At 41.8% G+C, this 14,560-nt stretch overlaps 1 protein-coding gene across 3 annotated transcripts in view; it reads right to left on the bottom strand.

Annotated features, from left to right (window-relative positions):
• The window catches only part of MED15 (mediator complex subunit 15), a 30,388-nt gene extending 15,923 nt beyond the window's left edge, over positions 1-14,465 (bottom strand). For 2 of the 3 annotated variants that reach the window (XM_069795124.1, XM_069795125.1), the window contains exons 1-8: positions 14,300-14,465; positions 7,621-7,708; positions 6,449-6,500; positions 5,958-5,987; positions 4,513-4,728; positions 3,669-3,931; positions 2,478-2,864; positions 1,223-1,312 (exon numbers count right to left, since the gene is read on the bottom strand). In XM_069795124.1, the coding sequence (XP_069651225.1) occupies positions 1,223-1,312; positions 2,478-2,864; positions 3,669-3,931; positions 4,513-4,728; positions 5,958-5,987; positions 6,449-6,500; positions 7,621-7,708; positions 14,300-14,367 (1,194 nt within the window). In that variant the 5' untranslated portion in view covers positions 14,368-14,465. The remainder of the gene's footprint in view (positions 1-1,222; positions 1,313-2,477; positions 2,865-3,668; positions 3,932-4,512; positions 4,729-5,957; positions 5,988-6,448; positions 6,501-7,620; positions 7,709-14,299) is intronic. The other variant, XM_069795126.1, reaches the window with a different exon arrangement.
• Positions 14,466-14,560: the final 95 nt, after the last annotated feature.

Below are 14,560 nucleotides of genomic sequence, written 5' to 3'. Positions count from 1 at the left end.
TACTTACCACTGCTCAGCTTTTACATCCTGTGTTATGTTGACACAAGCAAAACGACCAATACAGAAACAGAACTTAGTCACCAACAAGGATGTGGGCCACACGAGAGTTATGATGGTACAACACACTATTCCTGATACAAGTCTGCGAGATGTATGTTGAAGAACCAATTGTTAGCAGAGTCCATGTAAAAAGCTTCCAAATGTCTTACTGAATCTATAATATTACTTGTGCACTGACGGGAAAATGGTGCATGCAGACATGGAATACCTGGTTATATGAAAAGAACTCTGCCATTAATCCTAGTCAACCTCATTTCACCTGTCTGCCTCAGCCTCTTCATCTACAAAGTGGTGATAATTGTACTTACCCATGTCTGTAAAATGCCTCAATATGAAACACTACAAAGGTAAGCCACAAAAGACTATTTCATATTCTTGTGGAAAATGGGATGAGAGGTTCAGCTCAAGCCATTCCCAATTTTTTTCCCCATGCCTCCTTCATACCAAACACACATCAAGGAACAATCACTGGGGCTACAAGTGTGTTGCAGGATAAGAAAACTGTGTTAGACAATAAGCTTTCACCCAGCACTTTTTTTTCTTTTTTTTTTTTTATATGCAATCTGCACTTGTGACACATGCCATTTTTTCTTCACAATTCACATCCAGAACAAAAGCAATCTATATCTACTGCCAATTTCACTCAGAAAAAGAATGAAAGATGAAAGGAATGAAAGGGGAGTGCAGAGATATTTCATTGTCTATACTATTTTTTTATGGTCGATACATGGAGATGGAGGGTAAATCATATGTGAGTAAAGACAGCAGGCAAAGGTTCACAGTACAGAAACCAGTTTACAGAACAAAGAAGTCACCTAAGAAAGTTTAACGAAAGAAGAGATGATACAGTCCAGGTACCAACAGTCAGACTTGTAGCATGACCACAGTAGGCCCGTCTTATTGATGTGCATTCCTGTGTCAGTACAGGCAACAATCTTACCTACTCGGGACAGAGAGCATGCACAGAGAGGTTGTCAATGAAATCCTGCCTCTGACTCCAGGCAAAGGAGAAACAGCATAAAAGCCCATATCACCTTTATAAAGGGGATGACCGATGTCAGACCCCTCATCAGAAAGCCACCAGAAACCCATCTCCATGCTCATCTCTAGCATGCACTTGCTACAGGCCTATAACTAGTGATACTGGCTCCTGGGCCCTTACCTGCCCTGAAGCTCCCATCTGAGCAGCTTGGGCCTGAGCTGCTTGCACTGCTGCTGCTGCCTGCTGCTGCTGGACCAGCTGAGCTCTTACCTTGAGTATGAAAAGAAAGAACGAAGTAAACATACATATCTGATTAGGGTATGACACTTCTGTTTCAACTGTATTGACTCTACTCATAAAAAAGGGTGTGGAGACAAGATCAGCTTCACAAACATACTCTAGAGTTTTTGAGCCTTCTATATGAAAACAAGTTCCCATGTTTCTAACATTTAGAACAGTCTTCCCATAGACTGTGCACCCAAGATTCAAAGACTTCTTGTACCTTCTTCCCTGTACTATCAGGTCTTCCTATGACAATAATAGATACTTCAACCTTCCGGCAAACATAGTTAACCACATAGGTGTTGATTTCCCTCAAGCACACTGTATTAAGCACCTACCAATGACCAGCATTTCAAATGTTTATATATTCATTATGACTGTCAGTGTGATGTATATGACATCTAACTACTCCTAGCTTAGCTGGTAGGAGCACAAAGTGGATGTATCAACTCATCCATGGCGAGTCAATATTTTCTCGTGTGGTTGATACTCCACTTCTCCCCAGCAAGGCCCAAAGAAAGGCAAGTCTTGGGATTACATCTGAGCTTTTGCTCAACAGCACGTACGGAGCCCAGAAGAAACTGACCAATGCAACAGTTCAAAAAGCTGCACCATTAAGAGGATGACCCAGCAAGAGGTTCAACTGAGTAAAACTATTGTCTTGTCCACATTCTCTTCAAGGCAGGAACTACTGCTATCTTAAACTTTGACCAAAATGTCTAAACATGGCAGCAGAAGCAAAGCCAGCATGTTAGAGAGCCAACACTGGCTCCAGTCACATGCGCAAAGCACTTCAAAGCACTTGCTCGTGTTCTAGAACAGTTAGCATCATGGAGGTGATTTTTCTTTAACCAGAGTTTGTTTCTTTTTTTTACTTGTCCATTCAAGAGTAAGACAAGAAATTATTTTTAAATATTAGCTGCATAAATCGTTTTCACAGATTTCCAGAAGTCCTACTCTTAAGACACAAACTTGTTCTCTACTGGCAGGCCCAGACATAAACCTTTAAACCCTCCATACTCATAACATGCTAACTACAGATCTCTTCACAAGCTATATTTTTTCCTACTTCATTATTAGCAAAAGTAGAAGATTTTTTTATTTCTCTAGAGGATCACAATGAACCAACAATCAGCTGGTCACTAGCCCTTACCTGCATTGCTTTTAATTGCTGTGGTGTAAGAGTAACGGGCATAACCTGACTAGGAATTTGTCCTGAGATTGCCTGTGGCTGAGATACCATGGGCTGGGGTTGAGGCTGCGATTGTGGTGGAAGCTGCGACTGTTGTGCCTGAGCAACCTGTTGTTGTTGCTGCTGTTGTTGCTGCTGCTGCTGCTGTTGTTGCTGCTGCATCTGTTGCATCTGCTGTTGCATTACTTGTTGAGGTGGCTGCTGCTGTATCTGTTGTTGTGGTATTTGTTGCTGTTGTTGCTGCTGCTGCTGTTGTTGCTGCTGTTGTGCCTGCATAGCCTGTGCTGCCTGCAGCTGCTGCATTTGGGCAATTCGCTGTAGTTGTTGCTGCTGCTGTTGCTGCTGCATCTGAAAAGCAGGAAAAGCCAGGCTGCTAAAGCTTCCAGCAATGCAATAGCAGCCTTATTTTTATAGCATAAACCAAGAGCAAGCAGAATCATAATACATCGGGCTGAGGTTTTAAGTCCAAAGGGAAAGCCCAACCCTCTTAACCACTCACTCTTGGTGTATCGGAATTCTACATAGTGCACATCCCATGGTTTCAATATTACAAGTTTGTCTCGCTACTAAAACAGTTTTCAAATGCAAAGATGAAGTCCATCAGCTCCTCCTGTACAAATGAGCTCAGAAGCACTTCTTTAAACCAACCAGCCTGCATCAGCACCACTGTTTACCAGAAACCACACAAGAGCATGACAGCTGAAGTTGCCTCTTCTGCTTTGGTGCCTAAGGCTGATACATATATATGATGTGCTCAGCACACATTTTTTAAAGTGGCAATGTGTAATTCACACAATGACAAAACAGCCACTATTTCTAGAGTAACACAAGGGCTTTTAGTTCTTTCCCACATCCCTGTTCTTGTTAGAATGAAAAACTATCCTGATGTTTATAAAGAGAAAGAGACATAGGTTTTAATTCTCTGTTGCTATGACAGAAGAAAGCAACCAAACAACTGTTAAGCCTTTCCTCTGGGATGTGACATATTTTTGCCAGTTAACTTGCCAGTCTAAACGGAAGTCCTACCCTAGAGTGGAAATGCATTAATAACAGGCAGAGCTGATATTCAGTACTTCCAGGCAAGCCAAGCCTCACTTGACAAGTAACTGAACATCGATCACCTCAATTGCCATTGTAATTGTTTGTCATCACCTGCTGTTGGTTTTGCTGCTGCTGCATCTGCAGTTTCAGCATGTGCTGTTGCTGCTGCTGGACGGCTTGCAACTGCTGTTGTTGCTGCTGCTGTTGCTGGGCTGCTGCAGCTGCTGCCGCCTGCTGCTGCTGGACCTGAAACTGTTGTTGCATGGCTGACTGCTGGGCCTGGAATTGCTGCTGCTGCAAAGCCACCTGCTGCTGCTGGAATTGCTGCTGCTGCTGCTGTTGCTGCTGCGCTATCTGCTGAAGCTGAAGTTGGGCTAAAAAGAAGGTAGACTGTACTCAAAACGTGAGACCCAACCAGTGCGAGAGACAGTTACCCAGTATAATTCATAATAATTGAAGATAATCCCTAAAGTACATTAATGTTCTTCATGAGCAGCATATACTTCTGCTTCCTCAAATGGATGAGGCACATTAACAGCAGAATTAATGACACTTCCTACTACCAACCTCTAATTCTCACTGCCTATATTGAGTCAGCAGCCTCGATAAAGAATGTAAAAACGTGCAGGAGGAAATATGCACAGAGGTCACCAGCAGGAAGCACCGGACCTATGGAAAACATAGGTGTGCTGTACGAAAACAAAGTTCTGAAGTTGACATCTTGTAGGACAAAAGAAGCATTTGCTCCTACAACAGCTAGACTGTTCCTCACTATACTAAGGAAGACATTTATCCCATCAGGTAGCAGTATTTGAAATCAGTTCTTCCTGCAGTTCACTTGGCTGCTTTAGCCAGAAGTATGAAATCTCTTCAGCACCCTTTCCTTGTGGAAAAGAGTTACGTACTAAAAGGCCGATCTAACAATTTTAGTGGTTGAGGCAAACTGAACACTTACTCTGCTGAGTAGCTGTAGAGACACCAGGCATACCGTGAGGGGCCATTCCCGAGGTTCCAGGAGGCTGCTGCTGCCCTGGGAGACTCATCTGTTGCCCCATTGGGCCAAGGCCACTCATCCCACTCATCGGTGCTCCTTGAGCTCGGGAAGCCATGCCCATTCCAGGCGCCCCTGCTGGGGGACCTCCAGTTAGATTCTGCAGGGCATTCATTGGATCTACAAAGAAAATAGTTACCAATATGCAGCAGCCATGCAATTGCCTCCCCAAAATCCTCTGTTCTCCACCATCCACCCTCTGATCTGTTAGCTTCAGATCATGACTAGATCCAATACCCTGAGAATCTAACATTCACTCCTCTGCCTGTGAGACAAGAGGTTTCTGGCACGTCCTTGCCTCTCTGTAAATAGAGTGGAGATTATTTAAAGTACTTCAGATTTGCAAAGTTCCAAATAGATTCTAAATACATTACAGAAAAGGAACTTATTAGCCACCTCTGAATTTATATGCAAGTCAAAACAGGCTGCCAACAAAACTCCATGACGATATCCAGCCTGTAACCTCAAAAACCAAGAAGAGAGTCCCACTGTGGATCCAATTAGCCTCTTCCTCCTGAGGTCAACACGGAGAAGCAGTGTTCAGACCAGAGGAAGTACTCTACTATACAGTTCCCCCCCAACATTACATTTATTATGCAGTGAATAAATTCAGTGCCTTTCAAGATGATTGTCATAATCTGAATCCTGGGCACGCAGAAAAGTAAAATCAAAGCAGGAATGGTAATTCAAGAGGGCAAAACACAACATGGGGTGCAGAAGCAATATTAATCAGGTACAGAATGCAATACCTCCTCTTTCTTCGGAATACTTATAAAATAATTCCAATTGTCTAGGCTGGATGTTAATCCATCACAGACACTGCATATTTAGGCTACAGGGGGATAAAAACAGAGGGTCATACTATGTTCCTAACAGACACTGCTGTAAGAACTAGCACAGAGGCAGAAGACATCATCAGATCTAATCTCAGTCAAATGGCAGAGCATGTATGCCCCACAAATGCTTGCCTCTCATGCAACAAACACTGAGAAACCCAAAGCTGGTAAAGGGGAGAAACCTGGGCTGTTCAGCAGATTATTTTCAATCACTCTTGTTCTTTCAAGATTCTTAGTGTTGTGAGCTAACAAAGTACAAACGGGGAAAGAAACAAATTTCCTGTTCTACATCCAAAACACTGTCCATGCCTGTCACCCTCATCACTGAACAACTCCAAGACTATTATGCTACCTTTCCTTTCCTCCAGCAGCATTTAATATTCCAGCTAGGGAATCCACAGCCTTCTTACTCTTAGTACACCACAGCCCTGATTTCTAAGCTGTTCTATTTAGAAATGGGGAGGAGGTAAGTGAAGGAAAAAAAAAATAAGAAAAAGAAAAAAGAGCTCTTACCACTGACTGAGGCTTGAGATTTCTTATTGTCTGCAAAGGAAGAACAATTAATTACCTTTGTTAATCTTGTCACACAAATCTGGCCCTTCAGATATACTCTCTACAAGAAATATATTCACATAATAATTTAAAAAATAAAAAAACCCACTGTCTGCTGTAGTTCTAACAAAATACATTAACCTAAGTCAATTTGGTAACCAGAAAGCTACATAAACAATGGAAAGAAAGCAAAAATACAGGAAGAAATTAGGAAGGTGGAAAAAGTAGTAAGTTTAAATAATTTCTCACTTTTCTATTATAGACGGATATGCAAAAGAAACAGTATTTAGAAATTAAGCATGTATATTACAGGAAAATTTTTAAAGCAACTTGTGAAGAGTCACATGCAGAACCACATACACAAACCCTAAAATTTACTTTTTTTGGGAGGATGGGATGAACAGTCCCATTACTCAGAAAAAAAACCAAACCAAAACAAAACGATTACTTACGAATATCTCGAAAATGGATAATAAGTCTGGCCACAAGAGAAAGATATTCCTCCTAAAGATGAAAATTAGTATTTTAGCATAGGAAATAAAAACATTGCAAACATGACTTTCTGGTTCTTCAGTATTCTTCCTCAACATAACAGATTTTACTTTACAATGTCTGTGGGCTTTTCAGAGCAGTTCAGTTGCAAGGAACAGCCTGTTCATTAACTAGGTGAGAATATTTTTACTGATAGGTCATTGTGGTCCGTGGTACAAGAAGGCCAAGAAACCACAAAATTCCCTGGAAAGAACCTCCATGACAGTCACACTAATAGGATCACAATACGTGACAATAATTATACAGCAATACATCCATTTTCCGCTTCTTATCCACGCTAATTCCTTTTTCTTAAAGATTGAACCTGCTTTCTTGGTACACTGACTAACATACGATAGAAGTGTCAGAAGTGAAAAGACAAATATTCTTTGCAGCATTTTATTAGTGTGCTTCATAATGCATAAAAGAAACTGCACAGGGCTGAGATAGCCCTCCTGCCCATGAAACTACCAACTCACCAGTGAGGATGCCATCAGCAGGCATAAATTTGTGACATCAGCATTATAAAGTTTCACCAAGACAAGTTCTATCTCAAACATGGCTTGTTTGGAGACAGCAACAATATCCAATTTCTTGTAACACAGCTTCAGGAAAGAAGTTTATATTTTGGTAGAGTCTAGAATTGTACATGATAACCAGACTTTCAGAGAAACCAGAGCACTTCCCTTGGTCTTACTCTTTGACACAGCCTTTTCATCGATATCTTAGTCTCTCCTGACCACCAAACTGGTCATACAGAATGGTGCTGCATGGCAGATAAAGGAAATTCTATGCAATTCACAACACACAAGTCTTCAGGTAAGAATTAACTGTGGTCCCATATACACATTAAATGCTGCAGCATCAGCAAAGCTGCCTTGGGCTGAAGTCCAGTTTGATGCATATATTGGATGCAAAACACCTCACCTCCCCTCAGGGTAAAAGGAGCACATATAAATCAAAAAATTTTGCATAACTAGGTACTCTAAGCAGAGACAGTTAACTAAGTGCATTGGGTCTGCTATTTCTGCGGGTTGTTCCAAACTTCTTTTGACACCCCAGTAACTTCTGGAAACAAATACAGATGCTTTACCCTTGTTTTGGCCTTCATAAACACATGACTCTCCATATCTTTGCTGGATTTATTATGCGCAACACCAGCCTTCCTCATAGCGTCATCACTGAAAAAAAAAGAGGAAAAAACAAGCCTGGGTATTAATGGAGGACATCAGAAAATACTTTCTGTAATTAGAAAGGTCTGTGAAACAGCTTTTTATCCCCCTCTCATTTATAGATTAAAAAAAACAAACAAAAAGACCACCCTTAAAATTGCCACCCTTTAAAATTCCTTCAAATAATGGAAAAAAGCCAACTAATTTCTAAAAGCCAACAGAACTATTCTTTCCAGAAATTCAAGAACAACTGCTAAGCAAGTCATTATTTTTACCACCTGATGTATTATTTTGACAAAATACCAGGACCTATTCATTTGAGGAAAGCTGAATGACAGGATTAATGTAATCCGTTTGGCAAACAATGCACTTGAGCCTGCCTAGTGTCAGGCATTTCCAAGAGAATCCTCTAAACATAAGGTGGAAGAATAAAAAAATTTTAAAAAAGATTGCCTAAAGGCATAGAAGCTTGACCAATGAGTGAGAATAACAAGTGGGAGCATTGATCAGGGGCAGAGAAGACCAGATGTGCAGTGAAGTGCAGGGCAGGGAGGGGACAATCAACATGAAAGCAGCAGGTGAAGCAGTAAGATGAAAAGAAGGCCCTGTTCATGGAAAGTTGAGAGGAAGAAAAAGAACAGGTTTGGTAATAAAAAGCTTTCAATTCCCTTACTGTTCTTTCCCATTTACCAGCCAGAATCACGGGGACTTTCTGTCCTTTCTCCATCACACCTCTAGTAAATTGGATCTAGATCTGCCCTCTGGATGGGATATTGAACATGCAAGATGAAAAGTTTTTAAAAAAAAATTAAAAAAAAAAAAAAAAAAAACATCCCAACCCCACAGAAAGCCACACACTGCTAAGGACATGGGTGGAAAAGAAGGTGAATTCTCAGTACATCAAAAAGTAGCAAGCAATTCAACTGTGACACATGCAACAAGACATCCTAAAACAAGGAGTTTAGTCAAGTGAACAGCCCTATTCAAACCCTCCAGGCATTCTCATTCTTGGAAACATTTCACTTCACTGCAAAATCTGCTCTGTTTTAAAGCAGCCTAGCAGCTACAGTCTAAATTCCAGAAACAAGTTACCAGGAAATACTTTCACCTTGTAATTAACATCGCAGCAACTCAGTTCTCAGTAACTGCTGTTGCATGAGCAGCTACCCTACACTAAATGAGTGTCAGAGTAGTGATCCCTGAAAAGTTCAAGCCAGTCTGAAGGGGGACTACTGTTTTCTTTCCCCTGAATTTCTACCACCCCCCATGCAGCAGGAATGGTGCTTGCATGAGCAGTAAGCTGGTTCAGCTTCCTGAATTAACTCCGTAACACAGTCACATAAGTGAGAAGAGCAGATGCTATAGCCTTAAAATGCAGGAGCTTAGGCTGCCACAACTCACGCCCTTACCTTGCAAACTAGTAGCGTACAGCTAACCTGCTGTAGCCTGCAAAGTAGAAGACAGAAGAACATAGCTACCTGCTGTAAGGCTCTCTCACAGCAACTTGTCCGTGTGGTCTGGCAGACACCAAAAAATGCTGTTTATACATGAAGGTTACTTAAACCGAAGCAGAATCCAAACATAATGCAGAATAATTATTCTTCCATGTGTAAACAAGCCTTAAAGTGAGCTGCTCATAAAGGAGCTCTGCTGCAGAGGAAGAAGCTATATCCAATTCTTAATTGACATCTCCCTTTTTTAACACTTTCACTTTCAGAAAGGCTGCCTCTAAATCCACATTACTCTCTAAATCCTCCTTAACTTCTCAGTCCCATCATACAATGACAAAGCCTCTGTCTAAACCCTCCTTAACTTCTCAGTCCCATCATACAATGACAAAGCCTCTCATTTTAAAAGCAGCGAGAACTGAGCAGGCAGAAAGACAAGAAAAAACAGAGACAAGTAAAGGAAGTAACATTTAGGTAGTACTTAGCGGCTGTGATCAATGTGGTATCAAGAACTTGGAAAAAATCCACAGTAAAGAATTTATCTACTTTTATATACATCTACATGAAAGACATTTTATAATGACTACACCTGCATTACCAATAACGTCACTCCAAGTGCTCCATTTCATATCTTTTAGCATTCCAATAAAGGTTTAGACTAGGAGGAAGAAAAAAAACCACGTAACTTGTTCTTTGTTCACATACCCATCTGCAATCAACATAATATTTACATTAAAAGACTGGGAAAGTCACTAAAAAAAAAAAAAGCCATAGGTTTAGCACAGAGTTAAGGATACCAAATAATGTATCATATCCTTGCAGAACACCAAACTCTGAAAACTAGATGCTACCAGCCAATTCAGCCTTCATCTGCCTCATAATCACTTACTAAATGCATCATAAGATGCACATTAAAACTCTGCCTTTTTCATTTCATGCAGAACAGTTAAAGTTGCAGTTTCACAACATGAAGCATTCAACACCAAGACCAGCTTCAGGAATTCCCCCTCCGTTCCCAAGAAAATTGTTTCCAGCCCAATGATGTGCAACCTCTCACTCTGGCCAGCTGATCTAGCTGAAAAATCTTGCAAAACACGTTCTCCTTCAAAACTATACCAGCTCCCCTATCCAGTTCACACCACGACTGCATGAATCAGTTGTTCCAATGACACAAAAGGGCAATGATTTCCAGGGCCAACACCACATTAAGCCGTGTAACATCACCAAATGCTGTTTTGTGAAATAGACTATCTGATCACAATAACAGTTCAACAAACCTTTCTTGATTAAAACAACAACAGGGGAAAAAAAAGTTTTAAAAAAGCGTGCTGGTAAGCCTTTAGCCACATCTATCCCCATTACATGGTTTAAAAACCTCCAAGTAAACACCAACAAATTCATTAAACTTTCATCACTTGATCTTGCGCACATGACACTGTCCCACACAACATTTCTGTTAGTTACAGATCAGACATAACAAATGTCATCAATAGCAGCCCTCACCGCAGGAATACCCACATAATAACAAAGATCAGCAGAAGACCCAAACCAGGAATCACTCACATTACTTTATTCACGTTTGCTGGACAGAACACATAAAGGCCTGAAGGGCCTCAGTCCCCAGAACGCTGCCTTCAGCTACAGAGGGAAAAGTAAAGGACCATCCAGCCTCCCTAAGGCCTTGTTCTAGTGTTACTGCAGAACTGGAAAGAAAGGTAATGAAAACAACTCTTCCCACTACACACAGAATCACCCCTTCATAGCTTCACAAGCATATCTTCCAGCAGAAGTGATATCCTCCAGCAGAGGTGACTAGGTAAGAAGCCGCCCCCTTCCAAGTTGTGCCAGTACAAGCGTTTGGCTGTGCCATCAGCAGTACTGAAGAACAACCAAGGTTATCAATAACCACTTACCCTGAGTTATCTTTAACTTTGAGAGATTTCCCTATCAGGTTCACTGCATAGCAACCCAAACACTTGGAATGAAGAGGTATTGCAGAGGCAGTAGCTTCTTCAGTTTACAATTGTGCCAAAATTAGCATTTATAAAATTAATCCCTCACTTTCTACAGTCCCAGAAAGGGAGAAGCATCTGCCGCCTTGGCCTTTTTTGCCTGAATTCTCATCAGACAACCTAGGCTGGAATATAAAATTAAGGCTCCTTTATGAACTGGTTTTGTGAAGTGTTTCACAGAGAGCAGTAATGCAGATCATCTTTTCTCCCTGTCCCCTCCACCCCCCCAAAACTTCAGTTGATCCACTAATCTGCCTGCTTGTTCCTCAGACTCCACCTCTACCTCCTTCCACATGCTCTCCACATTCCCATCCTTATTTCTGTTCACACATGCTCTTTCTTCTAACCCAGCTGAACCATTAGCTAAACCTATTCAATCTTAAGTCAGAACATACTTATCAAAACTTCAAGCAAAAAGCTGAACACAAAATTAATGGTCCATCACACAACTTAAGTTACACACCTTTTCTACACTCAACATGATTCCCTTCTAACATAGCCTGGAAGTAGCTTGGGGCAGCAACTGTACACAACCACGTATGGAGTTTACCACCACATAACCCAGGTCAGATCTGTCCTTCAGGCAACACCAACATTTGAAAACATATTAAGGAAAGGCCTTTAGAAAGGAGACTCCCAAGGAACCAGTATGTGCCTGCTCCCTGTAAGGGCCAGAATAAAGGGGTACCTTGCAAGCACAAGTATATATTCACACTTCCGACATCATCACTGGCTCCTGGAACAACCTGGGAGAAGCCAAAGCTTCCCCCTGGCCTCAGTTATTTAAGCTCAGGCTTTCCTGGATCATGTAACAGTATGAAACTCCTGCTTGGACCTGCAGTCACACAAGAACCTAATACTGAAGGGGGCTTCTCAGGTCATCAAATGCAGTTTTCTCTCAAATGATGATAACCAAACCATACACATTGACCACTGACACATTCACTAGGATACCTATTCCACACAGCAACCCTGAAATGTTCATCCACATAATGTCACTCTTTAAAAAAAAAAAAAGCCTAAACCACCCCCACCCCACCCCCCAACTTAAATTCAGTGTTGTAAAGGAAACCCAAGGGTAAAATCCAGAAGCTGTAACAAGGCACTCAAAATGAGTTATGTGAATGGTTCTGTACGTTTAAGTTAGCTTTTAAGACCAAGTGTTAATACTCATCTTGACAAATAGATATCGGTTGCTATTTGCAGGATGAACTGGAAGATATACACACATGTAAGACAGTGTATTTTTGTAACTGTTAGGAACAACCTTCCCACAAATTAAGAAAACTTTCAGATGATTCAGATTCACCAGATATTTATTTTAATTACCTCTCTCTTTCACCTACTACATAAGCCTCACTAATGGCAAAACTGGAAGCTTATGGAAAGAAATAGGAACTTGTTGCATACAGAGCTCAAGTCTTTTTAGCCAATATATTGCTTCTATTTCTCATTCAACAAACCTATCTATTATAAACTCCACTTCTGGCTAGCTTCACTTTATTCCAAGTACCAACACGAAACCAAGCCAAGTTGTTTTCAGATATCTAGCACACTTAGCAGGGGGAAAAAAAAAAAAAAAAGAAAATCTGTCGCGGTCATTGTGTGCTTATCCCAGTAATAAGTTTGTTTGCTTTTTAAACAAGACAGTGAATACAAACAGATGATGTATACTACAGAACTGGATGGAACGCAAGGAACATCGCTTACAGACACAATCTTAAAAAAAAAAAAAAAGAAAAAAGGCTACATCAATACAGCCATGACAAAAAGCACACAGATCATACACAGCATCTGCACACATATGTAAAAGACAATAAACCAAGGACATTTTATTTCTACTTTTTCACAACACGAATTAGAAGTTTAAGATTACTGTCATCTCTTCATATGGCATTAACCTTAAAGTTAAAAAATAGTCAGTAATTTTTCTAATCTCTTGCTGTATGCTTCTATTGAAACATTTATCAGCATTGTTTCCTGCTCAGAGAAAAAACAGGCAGTTTGCAGGGCAAACACAAAACCAGAGGTTTATTGCGTTATGGTTTGTATCTGCTTACTCATATTTATTTCCTCAAAGTTATACAGCATTTGAGGGCACTTTTGTTTCCTGGTTTTGATGAAGCAATAGAAGAGGAGAAAAAAAAAGCAAGAGATTAATCTAACGAGATTAATCTAACAAGATTAATGACTTTGCAGAAAGTTTAAAAAGTAAAACATCAGTTCTGAGCACTGAGAAAGCTTGCATGGCTTTGACAGACACACATTTTTTTAATGAATACCATAACAGTTTGCTTCTGAACCAGCACTTTAAGTAAAGCCCACAGCCAGGGAGTAAAACCACATGCAGTCAAATAGCATACTGTTTACATGTCATAAAAAAAGACAGTCTGTTTTGAAATATTGATTCTTATAGGCAACAAGGCAAGATCAACCTTTTCAAGCACACGCAAATAAGGATTTCAACATTACTTTAGAAGCATTGAACAGTGCTTTCACTTCTGTAATAACCACCTTTCGTAGGGTAGAACAGCCTTCCAGAAAATAGAAGAAACATGCAGAGCAGCAAAGTAAATCAAGTAAAGCAATTGTTTTACAAAGGACAACTGAAAAGGCAACAAGCTGACCTTTACATTAAATCACCAACATTTTTATTTCGGTTTTGCCCTAAAAAGTCAGATGCAAGATAATAACAGCAGTTTTCATAGGACAGAATATGTCAAACTTGGTAACGCTATGGACACTGCCAAAATCGAAGCCCTAAAGCAGATGCTGTCAAGCGGGACAGGAAGCCAGTATTCCTGGGGAAGAGGAAAGTGAAAGGGAAGAAGGATCGGAGAAATGAAGTCAAAGAACAGGCACGGCAACCCCCCACATAGGGTCTGAGCAAATCCCGGTAACGAGGCCCCCTCACAGGGGGACGGCGGAAGGGCCCGGGGAGAGCAAACACCGGGGACCACGGAGGAACCCAGGCAGCAAGAGGAGGACCAGGAAGGACCCGCAGAGGAGCGGAGCCGGGTGGGACACAACCACCCGGGCGCGGACGGCGCGGGGAACAGCGGGAACCGCTGAAGCCCCTCTGGCAGAGGCCGAGGCCCGCCTGCGGCCTACTCAGCGCTGAGGCCGCGGCCCGCACTCACATCTGGCTGACGAGCTTCTGCCGAAAGTTGGTGCTGCGCCAGTCGGTCTCAGGCCCGGTCACGTCCATCCCTGCCGCCACCGCGAAGGCCGACCACCGCCGCTGCCGCCCCGCCGCCGCGCTCCCCCGCCGTCCCTCGGCCGCACGCCACCGCGGAAGTGCCTCGCACCCACTTCCGGCGCGCTGAAGGCTTGCGGGAAATGAAGTCTCGGCGCCGGCCCGGCCAACTCTCGCGAGAGCTGGCCGCCTCGCCGCGGGGCTC

This window comes from Haliaeetus albicilla, chromosome 10 (assembly GCF_947461875.1).
Source record: "Haliaeetus albicilla chromosome 10, bHalAlb1.1, whole genome shotgun sequence".
NCBI classification, from domain to species: Eukaryota; Metazoa; Chordata; class Aves; order Accipitriformes; family Accipitridae; genus Haliaeetus; species Haliaeetus albicilla.
The sequence above is the reverse complement of the archived record's forward strand: the minus strand, read 5'-3'. Positions and strand labels throughout refer to the sequence as shown.